The sequence below is a fragment of the Macaca fascicularis genome, chromosome 9 (assembly GCF_037993035.2).
Source record: "Macaca fascicularis isolate 582-1 chromosome 9, T2T-MFA8v1.1".
Lineage (NCBI taxonomy): Eukaryota > Metazoa > Chordata > Mammalia > Primates > Cercopithecidae > Macaca > Macaca fascicularis.
The window spans coordinates 108,684,343-108,697,907 of NC_088383.1; the positions used below are offsets into that span (position 1 = coordinate 108,684,343).

Below are 13,565 nucleotides of genomic sequence, written 5' to 3' on the forward strand. Positions count from 1 at the left end.
CGGGTGGATCACGAAGTCAGGAGATCGAGACCATCCTGGCTAACATGGTGAAACCCCGTCTCTACTAAAAATACAAAAAACTAGCCGGGCGTGGTGGCGGGCGCCTGTAGTCCCAGCTACTCGGAGGCTGAGGCAGGAGAATGGCGTAAACCCGGGAGGCGGAGCTTGCAGTGAGCCGAGATCGGGCCACTGCGCTCCAGCCTGGGTGACACAGCGAGACTCCGTCTCAAAAAAAAAAAAAAAAAAAAAAAAATGCCTTTTACTGCCTCCAGGGATTGTGACTTAATTGGTCTTATATGAGGCTTGGGTTTTGGGATTTTTCTAAGATTCAACTAAGAGAGAAGTTGGGAATTTCTTCTAGGCAATAGCATAAGCCCACCCAGGGTCCAGGATTTATGAAAAATTGACAAACTGTTTTGCTAAGAATCACCTGTGTTAGTCCGCTTGCGTTGCTATAAGGAAATACCTGACAATTTTTATAAAGAAAAGAGATTTATTTGGCTCACAGTTCTGCATAGAACTGTATAGGAAGCATGGCGCTGGCATCTGCTTCTGGTGAGAGCCTCAGGAAGCTTACAATCATGGCGGAAGGGGAAGGGGAGCCAGTGTGTCACATGGTGAGAGACAGCAAGAGAGAGAGGAGGAAGTTCCAGGCTCTTTTGAACAACCAGCTCTTGCGTAAACAACCAGAGTGAGAACTCACTCATTACTATGGGGATGGCACGAAGTCACGCATAAGGGATCCGCCCCCATGAACCAAATACCTCCCACTAGGCCCACCTCTAACACTGAATGTCACACTTTGAACATGAGATTTGGAGGGGACAAAACATCCAAACCATATCACTACCTGAGAATGGTACACTATAGGTCACACACAAACTTCCAGAGTACTGGAGTTGAAAGAAAACTGAGATCACCTAGTTCAGAGATTAAAAATGGAAAACGTTAGGTCATTTATGGCTCTCAGACATGTTAAGCCTGCATAACATTTTTTAAAATCTTGAAATTAGTTCCCAACACTTAACTGAAAGCTTTCACAGAAAAATATAGATATGTGGCTTCTTTAAAAAAAAAAAAAAAAAGAATATTTGGTACCTTAAACACTGTAAAATTAACATTTATATCTGAATCCAGCATCTCTTTTTGCTTTGTAAATGAGGTCAAGGATGAAATCCAGATGTTCTCCCTTTGTATTCATCTTGTCACTGTATGGAATCTAGGTATATCCAAGGAAAACTAAACTTAAGATAAACTTATTTTCCTTATTTCAAAAAGCAACAAAAACCCAGAAATCTAACAATCCTGGACCTGTAGAGCAGCAGCAGCAGAACAAAGCTCAGTAGTTTAGTCTGAGCTGGGGCACCTGCTCACCAGTGTTACTGTCTCCACCAGCCTGACCCCAGAGCATTTGATTTGTCTACCCTACTCTTGCCTTCTACAGAACTAAAACTAACTTCCTGCAACTTTCACCCATTGCTGCCAGGTCTGCAGCACAATGGAAGCTCATTCCCTCTTCTGCATGAGATAGCTTCAACTTCTCAAGGACAGGAATCTTGCTCTCTCCCCAGATGTTCTCTTCTCCAGTTAAATATCCCCAGTTCCTTCAACTATCCCTGTGTGATAGGGGTTCTGGACTCATCACCATTCTGGTCTCTTCTTCTGGATACACACTTAGTGGCCATCAATATCTTGCTTAAATTTGGTACCCAGAGTGAAATGCAACATGTTAGGGGTATTCTGACTATGGCTGTGACACTTCTACTGATAAAACCTGAAGTACCACTAATTTTTCTGTATTATATAATAACAACATGAATACTAGTTGGTTCATATTGAACCTGAGGACAACTGAAATCCTCAAGTCTTTTTTATATGAAATGATATAAGGCCAGGTTTCTTCAGCCCAAACTTCTACAACTTATTTAATTTGAATGAGTATATTTCTAATCTGTTTACTTTCTTCTCGATGGCGTCACTCTGGGGCTGTTTTCAGTTGCCACTGTCATCTATTATATTAGCAATATTGGGTTGCTGCATCCTCAAATCAGATGTTCCTGATACCTTCATCCAAATCACTGATTTTAAAAATAAAGTTAAATAAGACAGAGCCCTATGAAATATCAATAGAGACCAAAATCACATTAATTCAGCAGTCAACAATTTGTTTAAATATCTGAATAGATGTCCATGTACTACACCATCAAGGCCATATTTTTCTTATTACAAAGTTGTTAGGAAACCCTCTCAGGAACCAATTTATACTGTCGATTCCATTCCTCCCTCTGACCTTGTAATGTTAACATCCTTATCAAAAGAGGAACTAGCTGGGAGTGGTGGCCCACGCCTGGAATCTCAGCACTTTGGGAGGCCGAGGTGTATCAGGGGAACCCACTCCCGATAGTTAACATGGGTTCTTTTCTATTTCCCTAACTGTCTAGGCTGGTTTGAGAAATAAAGGGAAAGAGTACAAAAGAGAAATTTTAAAGCTGGATGTCCGGGCCAGACATCACATGTTGGCAGGTTCCGTGATGCTCCCTACGCCGTAAAACCAGCAAGTTTTTATTAGCGATTTTCAAAAGGGGAGGGAGTGCACGAATAGGGTGTGGGTCACAGAGATCACATGCTTCACAAGGTAATAAAATATCACAAAGCAAGTGGAGGCAGGGCGAGATCACAGGACCACAGGATGGGGCGAAATTAAAATTGCTAATGAAGTTTCGGCATGCATTGTCATTGATAATATCTTATCAGGAGACAGGGTTTGAGAGCAGACAATCTGTCTGACCAAAATTTATTAGGTGGGAATTTCCTCATCCTGATAAGCCTGGGAGCGCTACAGGAGACCAGGAGACCGGCGCTTATCTCATCCCTTGACCATAAAAGACAGCCGCCTCCCAGGTGGCTGTTTATAGACCTACCCTCAGGGCGCATTCTCTTTCTCGGGGATTTCCTTGCTGAGAAAAAGAATTCAGCGATATTTCTCCTATGTGCCTTTGAGAGAAGAGAAATATGGCTCTGTTCTGTCGGCTCACCAGCAGTCAAGAGTCCAAAGTCTTATCTCCCTTGTTCCCTGAACATTGCTGCTATCCTGTTCTTTTTTTCAAGGTGCCCAGATTTCATACTGTTCAAACACACGTGCTCTACAATTTGTGCAGTTAACGCAATCATCACAGGGTTCTGAGGTGACATACATCCTACTCAGCTTATGAAGATGATGGGATTAAGAGATTAAAGACAGACATAGGAAATCACAAGGGTATTGATTGGGGAAGTGATAAGTGTCCACGAAATCTTCACAATTTATGTTCAGAGATTGCAGTAAAGACAGGCGTAAGAAATTATAAAAATATTAATTTGGGGAACTAATAAATGTCCATGAAATCTTCACAATTTATGTTCTTCTGCCGCAGCTTCAGCTGGTCCCTCCGTTTGGGGTCCCTGACTTCCAGCAACAGAGGTGGGCAGATTACCTGAGGTCAGAAGTTCAAGACCAGCCTGGCCAACATGGTGAAACCCCTTCTCTACTAAAAATACAAAATTAGCCAGGCATAGTGACTTGTGCCTGTAGTCCCAGCTACTTGGGAGGCTGAGGCATGAGAATCGCTTGAACCCAGGAGGTAGAGGTTGCAGAGTGAGCTGAGATCACACCACCGCACTCCGGCCTGGGCAACAAGAGTAACTATCTCAGAAAAAAAAAAAAAAAAAAAAAAAGGGCAACTATTTGGCGATTACCTCCTTTTCCAAGTACTTATAAACCATTTTGCTACATATACACATTAAGCTTGTCAAAATCTGCAATTTCCCCATTTCTGAAAATCAGGATATTAGAAGACATTAGCTTTTTTTTTTTTGCTGAAGACCAGCTGGCTACTTTGGGTATGTCCATCCTATCCTTTCAATCTTCACCTAATGGAAGTAAACTTAAGATCATAAAGAAATTCTATTTAGGCAGAATTAAGGACTCAGGAGAACAAGAAGACAGAAATTATCCATGTAGAACGAAGAGCTTGCCAACACTGAAAAACCTGACACAAAGCCTGTTAGGCAGTAAATGGCAGACATTTCTTTCTCTACATTAAAACTGATTTTCAACATGAAAAGCAGATTTACAGGGAACCTTTAGGGTAACCACACTTAATGCATTCTTGATCCAGTGACTATCTCAAAACAGGAAAAGATTTTTAAGTAAGTTGACCATTTGGAAACCACTGGGTATGTCAAGGTCATCTCGTAGAAAAGCCCAAGTTCTTAGGATCTCTGAAGAGCTCTCAAAAGCAGTCACAGTCCCAAGAAGCTGGTCCTCTAAGAATCATTTTGGGACTCTTCGGAGTTCATTCATCAGCCAAAGAGCACCAGTGAGCAAAGCCAAGGAGCCTGACTGGTGAGTGGCGGCCAGAGGAGTTGGGACGTACATCAGCAGCGTGCTGATGCCCAAGCCCACCTGTCACAAAGGAAAGAAGGCAATAGGAAAGGCAGTAACCCAAAGTTCACATTGAAAATGACCAGGCATGGATAACCACACACAAACCTCCACATCCTCCTATCAGAGCACTTAAAATACACACATTTTTAATTTCACAAGCAAATATGCTTACAATGAAAGAAATTCGACCAAAATTGATAACCCTAAAATTCCCCTTAATTATCCTTCATTCCATCCCAGTTCCCCAGAGTAGTCACTGTTACCAGTTTCTGCACCCTTGTACTTTAATATGTTTATAGAGAAATATATAGTTTTGTGCTTTTAAAAAACATATTGTTTTATCACTTGCTTTTTTTCATTTAGCAATATACGGTATGTATTGAGATCTTATTAAACTGCTGTGCAGTATCGCATAGTATGGATATACCATAGTTTTTTTTGTTTTGTTTTGTTTTGTCTTGAGACAGAGTTTCACTCTGTCTGCCAGGCTGGAGTGCAATGGCCTGATCTCGGCTCACTGCAACCTCCACCTCCGGGGCTCAAGCAATTCTCCTGCCTCAGCCTCCCGAGTAGCTAGGATCACACGTGTGTGCCACCACGCCCAGCTAATTTTTGTATTGTTTAGTTGAGATGGAGTTTTGCCATGTCAGCCAGGCTGGTCTCGAACTCCTGACCTCAGTAATCCACCCACCTTGGCCTTTCCCAAAGTGCTGGGATCACAGTGAGCCACTGTGCCCAGCCCATAGTTTTTTAACTGTTTAGGTTGTTTCCAATTTTTCACTACCACAATTCTATGATGAATTTTCTCATATAAAAGGTCTTTGTGCATTGGACTATCTCTAGGACAGACACTAATAAGTCCATTTGCTGGGCCAAAGAATTATCCATTTAACTTTTAAAAGATATTGCCAGCCTGGGTGACAGAGTGAGACTCCGTCTCCAAAAAAAATAAAAAAAGATATTGCCAAATTGCCCTCTGGGAAAAACTGTACTAACTCATGCTCTCACCAAGAATATCTGAAGGCATCCATTTTCCTATGCCCATGGCAATACCTGATTTTTTTTTTCATTCTTTTCCAATTTGATGGGCACAAAATGGTATTTATTTTTTAAATTTGCTCCTTTGATTATGAGTGAAGCTGAACAGCTTTTCATGTTTACTGGCCATTAATCATTCTTTTTGTGGTAATTGTGTATTGATATCCTTTACTTATTTTCCAGTTATTAATTTTTAAATTTATTATAAATATGGAAAAATATTTTCTCCTAGTCTGTCACTTTTCTTTTTTTTTTTTTTTTAAACAGGGTCTCACTCTGTTGTCTAGGCTAGGGTGCAGCAGTGTGATCTTGACTCACTGCAGCCTCAACCTCCCTGGCTCAGGTGATCCTCCCATCTCAGCCTCCCGAGTAGTTTGGACTACAGGCAAACACCACCATGCCCATCTAATTTTTTATTTTTTGTAGAGATGGGGTTTTGCCATGGTGCCTAGGCTGGTCTCAAATTCCTGGCTCAAGTGATATGCCCACCTAGCCTCCCAAAGTGCTGGGATTACAGCCATGAGCCACTGTGCCCTGCCCCTTTTTTAACTTTGTATTGGGGATACTGTCAGTACAAAAAGAAGTGGTTTATACCTGTGTATACGCCAAAGCCAGCAGAGTCACTGCTGCCATCTTGGTCCTTCTAGGAAGGGGAATTCTCCGAGAGAGGAAGTAGAGCACTGTAATGGCAGTGACTGAAGTGATTCCCTGCAGGGAAGAAAGATTCTATCACATTAGATAGAAGTGCCAGGTTTCTACTCACCTTACATGTACTTCCTCTAGAACCATTCAGCAACCATGAAGTACTTTCCTGTACCAGTCACAGAGAACCTCTCTGCAGTCCCACCCTGATTACTTCTCCACAGGCTGTCTCTTCCACCGTCCTCTTCTGCTTGCCACTTAAACATCGGTATCACCTAGGGATCCACCTAAGATGTTGTATGTGCCACTTCATACAGCCTCACTCTCAGTGATCTCATCCACTTTCCAATATGGGTGTCCTCTCATTTTTATCACTCTTTGCGTCCTTACCCCTAACCGTATCTCTAATCCTATATTCTTAAAGCAGGGCTGACCCCAGCACATGAGGGTTATTATTTTCCTGGGCTGTGAGTGGAGAAAGTGCTGGTGCTGCCAGCTGGTGCTAAAAAAGACCTAAAGTCTCATTTTCATTCCTATCTCTTCAGAACAAGGGTCCAGGACTGGCATAATAGTCCCCTTCCTCTCCCACAGTATCAGGGAGAATGTTTTCTATCATATTTCTACATTTATTTCACATCGTTTCCTTTTCAGAGCTGTCCACAATGACAATTTCAACCAGGCTTTACTTATGCTAAGATACTGTGTGCAGGTGGGGACTCAGCCCACACCAGGTAACACGCTTCAGTCCAGCCCCCATTGGACAACTGAGTCCTCTGGCCCCCTCTCTCTGGATGTGCTGCTCTCATCTCACACTCAACATGCCTGCATCTGATGACATCCTCCCACCTCTAGCTCCACACTCATTCCGATGGCCCCATCCCTATAAGTCATGTTTTAGGCATGCTACAGAAGACACTTTGGACTTTCACTTGATCTTTCTTCACCTTCATTCCTGACAGCCAATCTTATTAACTTTCTTCCTTTATTTATTTATGTACTGTAGAGATGAGGTCTCCCTGTGTTGCCCAGTCTGGTCTTGAACTCTTGGGCTCAAGCAATCCTCTTGCCTTAGCCTCCCAAAGGGCTGGGATTACAGGCATGAGCCACTGTGCCCACTGCTCTTATTTTTAAATTAAATTTAATTGTTTAAGAGACAGGCTCTTACTCTGTCTCCCAGGCTAGAGTGCAGTAACATGATCACAGCTCGCTGCAGTCTCAAACTCCTGGGCTCAAGCAATCCTCTTGCCTCAGCCTCCCAAAGTGCTAGGATTATAGGTGTGAGCCACTGTGCCCAGCCTCTGTTCCTTTAAATTCTCTCTCAAATGCATCATTCTTCTCAAGTCTCACTCCCACCATGTAGGCCCCATCTCCATCGCTCTCCCTGGCATCGCACAGCAGCACTATGCTTCTCACAGTCTCCTTACTGCTCATCTTTCCCCGCTCCAATTCATCACACACAGGCCTCCAAGCCAATCTTTAAATGGCCCATAGCAGAACCTCAAAACATATTAGCTTAAACAGAATGAAAAGTACTAGTGAAGCTCCTGGCTCCTTGAGCTTCTGGTTTAGCTCCGAGAGCTATGTGCTTAGCAACTATGGTCTCTGCATTCTCTTCTCTACTCAACCACATTTCTGCTGAAATGACTTTCTAGGTATGTGCAGGATTGAGGGAGGTTATCACTTGCCAAGTGGTAAAAGGCACATTCGAACTTTAAGAAGCTGGCAATGTCCTGAAAGCTAGAATTTGGCTGGGGTAGGGGGTCAGGGGGACAGGGGTGAGTAATGAGGACAAAGACATTAGATTAGAGAAATGGTCCTAAAATTTCTCCAAAGAGAGCAGAAATTATAGTTCCTGCTCTGCTCTGTCAGTGTTGCCATCAGTGCTTCACTGACACCCCAAAGCCTATGATAGGCTCCTGTGCTCTCTGGCAGGTACCCACCAGCTACACTTACCAGAATCCGGTGATCAAACTGCACCGTGGTGGGATTCTCAAAAACATTCCTCAGGATCGGGGAGAAGGTAAAGAGGTCCTCTGGGATCCAGGATTCTCCCATTTTGGGAAAGGAGTTGTAAACAAGCCCAGCATCTAGCCCTGCCACAAAAGCCCCTGTATTCCAAGGTAAATGGTATTTATTAAAATGAGAAGAAGAAGAGACCAAATACTAGTTCTGACATAGAAAAAGTCTGTTATCCCTGAGTTAAACTAAGGGAACAGTCAGAGAACAATAGAAAGATCTACAACAGAGGTTCTCCAACAGGGAAGACACATCACAATCACCATGGAAACTTCAAATCTCTGCATCCTTACCTGCTCCCACCCTAAGATTCTGCTTCCTCTAGAGAAGTGCAGTAGAGGCTGCGGTGTGGGGGGAGGGGGAGAGGCTTACTAGCTTAGAAAAATTCCCTTAGTGATTTTGATGCCCTCTTTACCCCGCCACTGAGTGCTACTGATTTATTTTAGAAATGCTCTCCCACAGATGTCTGCATGACTGACTCCCTTACTTCCCCAGCTTCCACTCAGATGTCACCTTACCAAAGAGATTTCGCTTGATGATCCTATATAAAATGGTACTCCCCTAGCACACTTTCTGTCTCCTGACCCTAATTTATTTTTCTTCATGGCACTAAATATCATCAAACACATCATGTTTCCATTGTGTATTATCTGTCTTCCCCAAATGCTCAATAAATATTTGTTGACTGAACACGGAAGTGAGAAAAATCCCAAAACTTATGAACTAAATCCTGGATAAACAAATAAAGAGGTATTCATGAATTAATGGATGTCTGATCTATTATTTATTATCAAAGAAAATCCAGAAATGTTTGGGTCACACTCCCTTTTCTCTTTCTTTTTTTTTTTTTGAGACGGAGTCTGGCTCTGTCCCCCAGGCTGGAGTGCAGTGGCACGATCTCGGCTCACTGCAATCTCTGCCACCAGGGTTCATGTGATTCTCTTGCCTCAGCCTCCCGAGTAGCTGGGACTATAGGTGCCCGCCCTTTGGTAGAGACGAGGTTTCACCATGTTGACCAGCCTGGTCTCAAGCTCCCCACCTCAGGTGATCCGCCTGCCTCAGCCTCCCGAAGTGCTGGGATTACAGGCATGAGCCACCGCGCCCGGCCTTTTTTTCTTTTTTTTGAGTCAGGGTCTTGCTCTGTCACCCAGGCTGGAGTGCAGCAGTGCAATCTCAGCTCACTGCAGCCTCGACCTCCTGGGCTCAAGCAATCCTCCGGCTTCAGCCCCCTGAGTAGCTGAGACTACAGGCACACAACACCACACTTGGCTAATTTTTGTATTTTTTGTAGAGATGAGGTTTTACCATGTTCCCCAGGCTGGTCTTGAACTCCCTGGCTCAAGCAATCCACCTGCCTCAGCATCCCAAAGTACTGGAATTACAGGTGTGAGCTACCATGCCCAACCCACTCCATATTTTTTTAAAACATCCCTTATGAAGTAAAAATTCATGCTCTTTGCCAAAAATAAAAGTGCTGAGTGGCTCATTGGTTTGAATCAGTATTATTTTTATTCCAGAGCAGTGCTGTCAATAGAACTTTCTGTGACAGTGGAAGTGTTCTATATTTGCGCCGTCCAATACACTAGCCCCTAGCCACATGTGCCTACGGAGCATCTGAAATGTTGCTAGTGTGAATGAAGAACTACATTTTAAATTTTATTTAACCTTAATTAATTTAAGTTTCAATATCCACATGAGGCTACGGACTCCTCTACTGGATAGTGCAGTTCTCAAATGAGGGCAGCAGAGGTGGAAGTGTGGTTTACAGAATGAAAAAAGCCAGGCATGGTAGCTCATGCCTGTAATCCCAGCACTTTGGGAGGCTAAGGCGGGTGGATCACCTCAGGTCAGAAGTTGGAGGCCAGCCTGGCCAACATGGTGAAACCCCCTCTCTACTGAAAGTACAAAAATTAGCTGTGCGTGGTGTCGTGCACCTGTAATCCCAGCTACTTGGGAGGCTGAGGCACGAGAATTGCTTGGACTCGGGAGGCAGAGGTTGCAGTGAGCTGAGATCACGCCACTGCACTCCAGCCTGGGCAACAGAGTGAGACTCGGTCTCAAAAAAAAAGAACGAAAAAATCCTGTGTTGGTCTATCTGTGCCAATGAACTCTCCACCTGCAACCATCTCTGAGGGCAAGCCTTTTGTCTGACCCATCTTGATGTAATGTGATGATAACAATAATGTTTATATAATAGTAACAGCTAACACTTATGTAGCCTTTGCTGCATGCTAACAACTATTCTACACATTTCACATTTAGCAGTCATACTGTTGTCATAATCTCCATTTTACATATAAGGTCTCTAAGGCCCAGAGAGGTTACAGAGCTTGCAAAGGTCATACAGTTCACAGGTAGTGAAGCCAGGATTTGAACCTAAGCCATCTGGATCTAGGTAGATGTTCAATATTTTTGTTCAACTGACAGTAAAGTAGAATTTTTGGAAGAGAGAAAGGAACAGGAAACAGTGGGTGAAGATAGTGGGAATGAGAGAAACAGATGTGAAAAGGAAATATAAAGATGCAGGAGGACGAGGCAAAGCGTTAGGCAAGAGGTCCCAGCTTAGAGTGCGATGCAAACAGGTCATCTTTGATAAGCTGAGTCCTACCTGAGAGAGCCGTAAGGAACACCAGACCTGCTGTTCCATGAGCAAATCGTCTCAACCATAAGAGTGCACGGGTTTCAGGCAACTAAACAAGAAAAAACATCATTCAGTTAAACTGTGTTTCAGGAACAATGAGAGGCACCAAAGATCTCCAAGGCCAAACCCAAGTGACAAATTAAGATCGGAGCTTCTCTGACCCCTAGACTAAGTTAAGTACTTCTGGCAGATATTCTGTTCCAACATGTACTGTATTTTATTGTAATTATACTTCTACCCCACAAGTTTTGTGAAGGCAGGAACTGCCATCTTTTTTACTACAGCAATCTTAGCCTAGTGATTGGCACATAGGTACTCATTACGTATCTGTTCAAAATCTGAATGATTTACATTATTCAGGAAGCAATGCTTCATCATGGTTGAAAGGATGTAGCTTAAGATCAGGACTGGATTTTCATGTGTGTGATATTAGTGCTTAGCAAATATAGTCAGAATCGAAATTGCATAGAATGCTTAGAGATTCCTGCATTTAGTGTTTTTGATAAAATGTTTTTATTCTTACTACCACCAACTTCTAATACTAATCAGTGAATCATCAAATATGAATAAGAACTTTATAAACAGGTTACCATAAAGATACAAAGGAGTTATGTCAGAATGCTACCCTCAAATGGCTTACACTCTATATGAAAAGTTAGGTATCATTACTAACATATCATATTATCAGCACTGTCCAATGGAACTTTCTGTGATGATGGAAAAGTTCTATCATCTACCTAAGAAGAGCTTGAAACATGGCTAGTATGACTGAAAATTAAATTAAAAATTAATTTTATTTAAATATAAAGTTTAAGTAAACAAAAAGCTTATGTAAATAAAGTTAATTTTATTTAATTAAAAATTTTTTTTTCTCACTTTGTCACTCAGACTGGGGTGCAGTGGTGCAATCTTGGCTCACTGCAACTTCCACCTCCCAGGCTCAAGTGATTCGCCTGCCTCAGCCTCCCAAGTAACTGGGATTACAGGTGCGTGCCACTGTTGCCCAGCTAATTTTTTAACTTTTAGTAGAGACGAGGTTTCACCATGTTGGCCAGGCTGGTCTCGAACTCCTGATCTCAAATGATCCACCCACCTCAGCCTCCCAAAGTGCTGGGATTACAGGTGTGAGCCACCGTGCCCAGCCTTAATTAATTAAAATTTAAATAGCCATATGTAGTTAGTAGCTACTGTGTTCGACAGCATAGTACTATATGGTTCATTGTCTAGCATCTCAAATCCTTTTTGTAATTAGGTGAATCTAAACAAACAGAGAAAAACAATTAATTGATAAAGTCATCAGTAATCTTTAAGAGTACAATTTCAGCAGCAAGAGTGTGTGGGTTTATGTGTAAGTGTGGGTAAATGTGAAAGTGTGTATGTATTGGGTTGGGTGAGGAAGATAATTACAGGGATTGAAAAGAAGGAATAGATTGTCAGGAAGCAACAGCTATAGATGCAGGCAAAATGAATCCATTAAAATGAATTCATTTTAGAAGTTTGAATTAAAATGAATTCATTTTAGAAGTTTGGCTTTGACGGGCACGGTGGCTCACACCTGTAATCCCAGCACTTTGGGAGGCTAAGGCGGGTGGATCACCTGAGGTCAGGAGTTCAAAAGCAGCCCAGTCAACACGGCAAAACCCCGTCTCTACTAAAAATACAAAAAAATTAGCCAGGCATGGTGGTGTGCACCTGTAGTCCCAGTTACTCAGGAGGCTGAGGCAGGAGAATTGCTTGAACCCGGGAGGTGGAGGTTGCAGGAGCCGAGGTCACACCACTGCACTCCAGCCTGGGCAACACTGCAAGACTCCATCTCAAATAAATAAATAAAAGAAGTTTGGCTTTGAAAGTCAGGAGACTTTCAAATAATTCCTTATGTTTCAGATGTGGAATTACTCAGTGGTTGTCTACTATATCAATATTTCAACCCAATTTGGCTTCTCTGTGGGAATGACTGCCAAGACAACATGTCCGGTCCTTACTGGAATCTAGCTACTGGCTCCAAGTACCTAACGGATGATTCGACTCAAGAGTCCTGCTGTCATCTCAAACTTTTCTCCAGGAACAGCTTACTCAGGTCAACCCATGATTTCAATACCTAATATAAGACTCTTTTTTTTTTTTTTTTGAGATGGAGTTTCGCTCTTGTTGCCTAGGCTAGAGTGCAATGGCACCATCTTGGCTCACCGCAACCTCTGCCTCCTGGATTCAAGCAATTCTCCTGCCTCAGCCTCTCAAGTAGCTGGAATTACAGGCATGCGCCACCACACCTGGCTAATTTTGTATTTTTAGTAGAGATGGGTTTCTCCATGTTGGTCAGGCTGGTCTCAAACTCCTGACCTCAGGTGATATGCCTGCTTCTGCCTCCCAAAGTGCTGGGATTACAGGCGGGAGCCACTGCGCCTGGCCAAGACTCATTTAAAAAAAAATTCTAGGGAAAAAAAATGTCCTATAAGGGTGTGGTGTCTTGAGACCTCTATTACTAATGAAGGTCTCAAAAATATGTCATACCTTGCTTTGAAATCAAAGCATGAAATGAAAAGCTAGTATTTTCCTTTAATCAGCAAACAGAAAAATACTTCAGACAAAATCACTAAGGTTTACTATATTATTAGACTTAACTGGCAGGTCCCCATTTAACAAACAATACAATATGGCTCTTGTCCACACCAGAAGTTGAGAAACACCTCTGTTCTGATCTTCCTCACTTTGCCATCCACCATCCCCTCTGGGCGTCAGACGTAAAGTGACTGGGATATTTCTTGTTGTTGGTACTCCCTCCCAATCTATTTTTCAATTTGT

General features: G+C 42.7%; 1 protein-coding gene across 4 annotated transcripts in view; it reads right to left on the reverse strand.

Annotated features, from left to right (window-relative positions):
* COX15 (cytochrome c oxidase assembly homolog COX15) overlaps window positions 1–13,565 on the reverse strand; it is a 62,516-nt gene that overhangs the window by 40,306 nt on the left and 8,645 nt on the right. For 2 of the 4 annotated variants that reach the window (XM_065521258.2, XM_065521257.1), the window contains exons 6-8: window positions 10,731–10,812; window positions 8,060–8,214; window positions 6,059–6,172 (exon numbers count right to left, since the gene is read on the reverse strand). In XM_065521258.2, coding sequence (XP_065377330.1) covers window positions 6,059–6,172; window positions 8,060–8,214; window positions 10,731–10,812 — 351 coding nt within the window. Of the gene's footprint in view, window positions 1–473; window positions 4,445–6,058; window positions 6,173–8,059; window positions 8,215–10,730; window positions 10,813–13,565 lie in introns of those variants that run through there. The other 2 variants (XM_045361355.2, XM_005566168.5) reach the window with 2 other exon arrangements.